The following is a 7,928-nucleotide window of genomic DNA, read 5'->3' on the forward strand; positions in this document are numbered from 1 at the left end:
AAGTTTGATATAATGAGCTATTTGAGGTATTATCATGAACCAATTCATAAATACCGTTGTTTGGTACAGCTTTAAAATAAAAGATACCATTAGATGATACATGCATTTCTGATCTTACAAATTTAAAGTCAAAATTACATTGTCTAAGAAGGTGCACAGAAATAATGTTCCTAGTCAAACTAGGAGCATACAAAACATTTCTCAAAACAACTTCCAAACCACTTGGAAGCGATAAAGTGAAGTCTCCTCTAGCGACCACGTGCACCCTTGCACCGTTGCCCATGAAAAGATTCACTTCGCCCTTCTTTAAGTCTTCATTCTTTTTGAACCCCTGCAACCAATTGCAAATATGAGTTCCACATCCGGTATCCAATACCCATGTGTTAGAAGAAATAAGATTTAGCTCAACATTAATCATAAAGACATTACCCGAGGTATGCGCCGCATTCCTCTTGTCTTTTAGCTCTTTTAGGTAGACCGGGCAATTGCGTTTCCAGTGTCCGGTCTCCCCACAACCAAAACAAGGATCATCCTTATGACCCCTCGGTTCCATAACCTTTTGTTTCTTTGCCATAACCGGTGATTTGCCCTTACCCTTAAGATGCATAGGAGGACCCTTTCTTTTGGCTACCTTAGCCTTAAGATTGGGTTGAGATCGATTCTTGGATCTACCTTCATTGATCGCAAACATGGGTAAAACCCTTTTGCCCATGCTCGCCTCGGCTGTTTTAAGCATTGAGTGAAGTTCTCCAATGGTTTTGTCCCACCCGTTCATGTTATAATTTAACACGAATGTGTCGAACCTTTTCGACAAAGAGTTAAGGATCAAATCCGTTGCTAACTCTTTTGAGATGGGACAATTGAGCTTGGCGAGGCGATCAATGTAACTTTTCATCTTAAGTACATAAGTTGAAACTGGTTGATTATCATCCATTCTACATGCATGCAAGGCTCGAACCGTTTCGAACCTTTCAACCCTCGATTGCTTAAGGAACATTTCCTTAAGTTGAGTAATCATGTCGTACGCATTATGGTTTTCGAAATCCTTTTGGATTTCGGGAACCATAGTCGCCAACATGAGGCATGACACTTGAATGGAATCTTCCGTGAGTTTGACCCAATTCATATATTCGACCTCACTACCCTCTTCCGGTTCTTCGGGGATAGGAGTTTCCAAAACATGATATAATTTTTCTTGTTTTAGAACAATTCTTAAATTTCGGAACCAATCCGAAAAGTTATTGTGGTTAAGACGGTCTTTAGCGAGAATAGATCGGAGAGAGACATTTTGGACGTTAGGGATTATGTTGTCGTCGACGTGTGCGGCCATCTGCAGAATTTTAATTAAGTTCATTTTAGTGTTTTACCTTTTTAATTATTAATACCCTTTTATATATATACCAAATATAATTAATAATTAAAATCTAGAATCCAACGATAAACCCGACTCCGGTTAGGTGACCTTTTTCCCATTGTCGATTTATCAAGGTAGTTATTCATAACAATTGCAAACCCTTTTGCAACTTCTAGAGTTTATGGGACCGGTTCGAAATCATATTTCGTGTCGGCATGTTTATCCCATCAACACCTATTAGACCCCATGTTTGGGTGACCCTCTTCACATGGTTCTAATTTAAGTCGTCCTACTTGTATCAACTTGTAATATTAACATACAAACGGTTAGGTGACCTTTTTCCCATTTATATGCCAATATTACCTTAACATATTAATTTACTCTTACGCGGTTAGGTGACCTTTTTCCCACTAAGAGCTTACTAATATGTTAAGCGTTATACAAAAGGATGGTGTTTAACTTATTATCCTTAATTTTAAAAGGGATTTTTAGTTTTAATAATTCTAGTTGTAAAACTTTAAATCATGTTCTAACATGCATTTAGTAACATGATATTTTGAAACCATTTTCAAAATTCTAATTTATAATAAACCATTTTATTATGGGCGTGAGACGGCTAGTTAATAAATCCATTTTATTAAACTATGTGTCACGTAATTACCGATAATTATTAGAACCCGTTTTATGCTTTGTTAATTAATTCTATGTGACGAAGTTGATATCCTAATATCTAACAACCACACAATCAAACAATCAATTAATTAACAAGCATACACAATTATACTAGACACGAGCCACTAAATTAGACCACACTTGTTAGCCGAAACAAGTGTGTGTCTTAGGTCCAATCCTAAGGGACACATGACACATGGATGTTGTAGCTCCCACTCGATCCCGCATCCAAATGCTTCGAGCATCTTCTTCAACCCCGTTGTGATCCACTGGGCTTGAACTTGGGCCTTAGCTTCCATAAGCTTCCATTTGGGCTCAATTGGTGGGCTTAGGTCCTTTTGGGCTTGAATCCCTTAATGGGCTTGTGAGACCCATTATCACCATACCCGGCCCAATTAGGCCCAAACTTCCAATTTTGCAATCTTCTTTATTTTACAAAATAAATGTCCTAATACATTTTTCTATAAAATAAAGATACTACAAATAACCTATTTATTACATACCCATATGAATAAATAATTACAAAATTACAAAATTGCCCCTAATTAATTATTACAAACCGAAACTTGAATAATTAATTACAATCACAACATCAACCACAAACAAACATCCACTTGGTCTACGGCTCGGTCTAGTATTTAACAAACATATCCCGTTATGTTTTAGGAACCCGTTCCAAAACCCCTTGGCTTTATCGGGCCTAGCCCAACCCAATTTGGGCTTGACCCAATAACTTGATTATGGGCTTCGGCCCACATGTGCAAAACACATGGGCTTCGGCCCAATTAAAAAACTCATGGGCTCGGCCCATTTAACCAAAAATGGGCTTCGGCCCATATAGCTTTTCCTTTAATTTCCGGTTAGCCCAATAACCATATTTAAGTGGGCTTCGGCCCAAATTCACCCGAATTGGGCTTCGGCCCTTATACTCGGTTTTATTTTTTTATTTTTTTTTTATTTTTTTTTTTTTTTTTGAACAAAGCCAAAAACAATAACAAGATTAAATACAAAGAAAAATCATGCATGTTAATTTTTTTTGTATAAAATCTTTCAAGGGGAAAAAATAAAACCGAGAACCCGAAGCTTAGTTTCCCGTATCCCGGCTCTTGATGCCATTTGTTGGGTTTCTATAGAATTTATAAACTTAGTTAACCATTTAACTAGTCACAATTAAGGCGGAAGCGTGATATCTACAAACTAAACATATGTATCCATGTGTTTATATATGTATATGTTCATGAATAACCTAGTTTATTCATGTTATAAGATTACCAATAATCTATATACTAGAAACCCGAAGCAAGGATCAAATGATACGGAAAAGCTAAACTATCAAGCTAGTAAATACTTACATTCTTAACCCTTTAAGAGTTTAGTAGATGGTTGAAGAAGATGATGATGTGAATGTTAGATTTTCAAAGGAAAACCCTCAAACGGAATATACCCCGAGCCTCCAACACACACCGAGCTATGCTAGGAAGCTTGAACACGAAAAAACCGAGACCCGAGCCCTTCTTTTTCTTTTGGCCGTAAACAAGAAAGAAAGAAAGGAAGAAGTTATGTTTTTATGTTACTTGAAAGTGTTAATATATTTTTGATCATGATCTTTTCTCATCATCACATACCATCATACTAACATGGTGTTAGGTTTTGGTTAAGTAAAATACACTCAACCTTGTGACAAGAAATTGACCAAGATATGGGGTGTGGGGCCCACCCTAAAACCGGCCCCAATAATAATTTTTTTTTTTTTTTTTTTTTTTTTTTTTTTTTATTTATTTTATACTTTATAAAATATATAAACACCCCATCTTTTATAAACCATTTTATAAAAGAATACATAGTTAAATAATCATTCCAATAATAATTATTTGAATAAATAAATTAACCGATTAATTTATTTAACACTTTCAAGTAAATATTCAGAAACCCGAATTTCTGAATGTATCGTGTTCTGTATTTGTCTTATAGATCTCATCTTAACAAATACATAATTGGTGTGTGTCTAACTCGTTATTGGGTATGACCCGACTTGGATCAAACATGACTAGCCACATTAACCTAATTATGTGTCTCGGGCATACGGTATTCCAACAACTGCACCCGTGCAAGGGCCTAACCGTATACAAGGGTCTAAACTGTGTGCATGTAGGCCTAAAGTGACAATTAGACTGATTGCTTTAGCACATAAAACTTGCTAACATTAACTTTATACTAACACTTTCAAGTATGCACATTACTAAAAAATTAAATAAAAAGGAGATTTGGTACTCACATGCTCAACTTATTAATGTTTCACCACTGGTAAAACTATGCGCAGACTGAACCTTGAACAATTGTGCAAGGTCTAAATATCAAAACTAACTATCACATGTGACAACTCATTACAGTTATCGCATTTACCAATTTCTCGTTGATACTAGTTTTTGCATGACATACAATTCTCGCTTAACAGTTTTCGCAAACTACTAAAATCTGACGAGACCAAGTCCTCGATCGTAATAGTTTTCGCATGGCGACTACAGACTACTCGTGAAAACTAAGTTTGTGCGTTGACGTATATAGTAAATCAAAACCATCTAGTTTATATATGCTTGATATATATTATAAGGTGATAGATCGGACTCTATAGTTTATTATGTGTTTATGAATAAGTTGTGGTAGACTGGTAGTTTAAGCCCTATTATCGTTAATTTCACATGAATAATTTGTTAAAACTAATAAATATTGGACTTTTTTTCCTTAAAATAGTTAAACATGTAGAAACATGAAAACAAATTATTCTAAACTAGCACCAAAATCGAACTTCAGCTTCATATTTTTGAAATCGAAATACAAACATACACTCCGTAAGATTCATCGTTTAGGAATACATAATTAACTAATTAATAACAACTCAAGGATACTTAGTCATATGTTCAAGAATACATTTAAGACATTTGTTATAACTGAATGGTTGCTCTAATTGTACTAGGTGCCCTGCATTTTTTACCACCTCCAATGATGCTTTATCGCCCAGTTGCCTGTGGTAAAACGTTACCATATTGGACTATTTAAATGTTCACAACTATACACTAAAAAATGTAATGAGTTGACACATACAAGTATGCAACTCATTATATCTATTTTTGTTTTTAATTACAACGAGGCCGGGACTTGACTTACGCTTTCATGGTCATAGCATAGTCGAGATCGAAGATCTTGTCATGATCACCCCACACCAGATGTATTTCCTATGAAAATATCAAGTTAGAAGCACAATTGTGTGTACACACGAGTATATGCATATATTCCAAATGGTTTTTTCGTAAAAGAATTTTAGCGGTATTAAAAATACAATTAATTTCATACGTATCCTTACAAACATTATAAATATCATATATACCAAGCAAAACATAAAATATCATATATGCCTTTACAAAATATTAAAGGTATCATATATACCCCTATTCGTTAATAACAATTTAAAAAATGAACAATTTATTATCGTTATTTTTTTTAAAATTTCAACTTCATATATGCCCATTTTTTAAATGATAGACCATTCTCCCCAATTCCATTACATAACGTGTATGTACCCTATGTTATTATTTAAATTTTGATCAACGTTTATCATCTTGGACGACAATCAAATCATCTCTCGCTACTTCTTCAAAATTGCAAACCCTTCGAAGGTTTATCGCATCGAATGGTCTACATTATAAGCATTTTATCGCATCTAATCAAACCAGAGTAGTTGTTAATGAAATGTGTATATCTGATATATTAATATGTTTGTAAGGGTATACATGATATTTTTAGTTTTGCATGAGTATATGTGGTATTTTCAATATTTGTAAAGGTATCTGTGAAATTACACCTTAAAAATAAACATTAATACTGTTTTCATATAGAAATGATTATTTATATATGATCAAAAGTAACTTCTGATAACTTTAATTAGCTACACAGACATACCTTATCTTGCATACATATATTAACAAGATAAAATTTCAGATACCTGTGATCGAGTAGCTCGTATGTGAGAGGTTGCATCTTTGTCGGCAACGACCAAATCCTCTAATAGTTCATATCTCTCCTTTATGTTAGTGTACATCATCTGCCAGTGACATGCATAAAAGATAACATGATTATGTTTGTTACACAATATAATATCTTTTTAGATACATTACTTAATACAGTGCCAAAACTTGTAGTTCCGGACACGCAAACCAGCAGGGCCGTCTCCGAGAATTTATATGCCTCGGCCGAGCCGAAATAGAAGGGCCCGTAGACTATAACGAGTAACGAAATATTATAGGCAAAAAAAATTTAGGCCTTATGTAAATGGGTCTTTTTTTGGTTTAAACAATTACAACTTTAAATGGGCTTACTTAGTTATGATTTAATTTGTGTAAAAAACGTTGTGTATAAAAACAAAGTTAAATATGTTTCAGGTGAGACTAGAACTTGCAACCTTTTGATTAAAAGTCATACCCCTTTACCACTAGACCAATCTATTTATTGTATAATTATAGTAAAATATTAAATATACATATTTCCTTTTCATAAATATATATATATATATATTAAATATACATATTTCCTTTTCATAAATATATATATATGTGTGCCCCTGAAAATTAAGTGCCCCGGCCGACCCTCCACATCGCCCTATGCCCGAGCCGCCCCTGCAAAGCAGCTCACGCCAGACTCTTCAGGCACATCCACTCAACAACAAAGCTATTGGCTCTTAGAAATGGATTCGACGTCGCGACCTGTAGATGTTATTGTGCCAAGTCTCACACCCCCTTAACCAGTACTTTAAACAATTAGTTCATTCACCTCAAGAAAGTGTCGATAAGCGAAATCAGGAAGCCATAGGAACCTATTAAAGCCAAATGAGAGCAATATCTTCACCTCTTCCGCCGTTTTGGGCATCAAAAGGTCCGACCACCTTGTTAAACCAAATTGCTTAAAGAAGTTAAGACTAACAAACTCTGTCAACTCTATAACGGTTGCGGACACCACTAAACACTTGACCAACTCGGGGTACAACTTAGCCATCTTGAACCCAACTATCCCTCCATAACTTAACCCCACCAGTGTCACCTGTTGAATAATAAAAACATTGTAACGTGTTATACATTATTAATCAGGATTACAATTGAGATAAATACAGGAAAACATAATCAAATGTGATTCCCTAATCATGGTAACAAACTAACAATATAATTAATACCGAAACTCTAATAATGTATTCTTTACTATCACCTTTTTCACGTTTAGTTTCTCCAACCCCTTAGCCACAAACTCCGCTTGAAAACTCGCGGACCTCTCGTTCTTATCAGTGATTGAGCCACCAAAGAACAAGAGGTCAGGCACATAGACCGAGTATTCCCGGGACAATGCTAGAACTTGTAGAAACCATGTGAAAATTCCGTCCATCGTGAATGCGTGGAGGAATAGTACGGCTGGCTTGGTAGGAGGAACGTACACGATATTATGGTCCTTTTTGGTGACTGTTTGTTTTGGAACCCAAATATGCATCAAGGTTCCAGGCTCTATTTCTATTATTTGTGGGGTTAATCCCACTAGCTTGATGAGTAAGTGAAGGAGAGGGGTTAACACGGCAAATACATTAACCATTTTATTAATTCTTTTGAATATATGATAAAAGAAAATAGAGATGGTGTTATATACTTATATATATATATGCATGATAAAGTAGGTTAAAAAGATATATGAATACCGTACTTGTTTTGAAAATGGTAGCTCGATAGAAATAAATGGCCAAGGTCTCACTGTTTTGTTTTGTTTTGTTTTTTGGGGAATATAACCACCATTTAATGAGAAATGAAGTATATTAACAAGTTGCCATAGTTATTTTGTTAGCTGTAAATAACTAATATGTATATGATAT

The 7,928-nt window shown here is 34.8% G+C and overlaps 1 protein-coding gene across 1 annotated transcript; it reads right to left on the reverse strand.

The window, feature by feature from the left end:
* Positions 1-4,798: 4,798 nt before the first annotated feature.
* On the reverse strand, positions 4,799-7,669 carry LOC143536474 (uncharacterized). Its single transcript, XM_077030459.1, has 5 exons — positions 7,280-7,669; positions 6,851-7,117; positions 6,027-6,125; positions 5,192-5,259; positions 4,799-5,049 (listed from the first exon to the last, which is right to left on the reverse strand). Exons 1-5 carry the CDS (start codon positions 7,652-7,654, stop codon positions 4,923-4,925), a joined length of 936 nt encoding a protein of 311 aa, XP_076886574.1. The 5' UTR covers positions 7,655-7,669; the 3' UTR covers positions 4,799-4,922.
* Between the last annotated feature and the right edge of the window lie 259 nt (positions 7,670-7,928).

The sequence above is a fragment of the Bidens hawaiensis genome, unplaced genomic scaffold, assembly GCF_021521415.1.
Source record: "Bidens hawaiensis isolate Kalapana, Puna unplaced genomic scaffold, B.hawaiensis_p1.1 tig00000780_1, whole genome shotgun sequence".
NCBI lineage: Eukaryota > Viridiplantae > Streptophyta > Magnoliopsida > Asterales > Asteraceae > Bidens > Bidens hawaiensis.

Excerpts from the sequence above, each read along its gene's own strand:
- LOC143536474 (XM_077030459.1), bottom strand. The coding sequence starts at position 7,654 with ATGGTTAATGTATTTGCCGTGTTAACCCCTCTCCTTCACTTACTCATC. Across the intron at positions 6,126-6,850 it reads CTTATCGACACTTTCTTGAG|ATGATGTACACTAACATAAA; the intron begins GTGAATGAACTA and ends TGTCACTGGCAG. Across the intron at positions 5,050-5,191 it reads TATGCTATGACCATGAAAGC|GCAACTGGGCGATAAAGCAT; the intron begins GTAAGTCAAGTC and ends GTTTTACCACAG.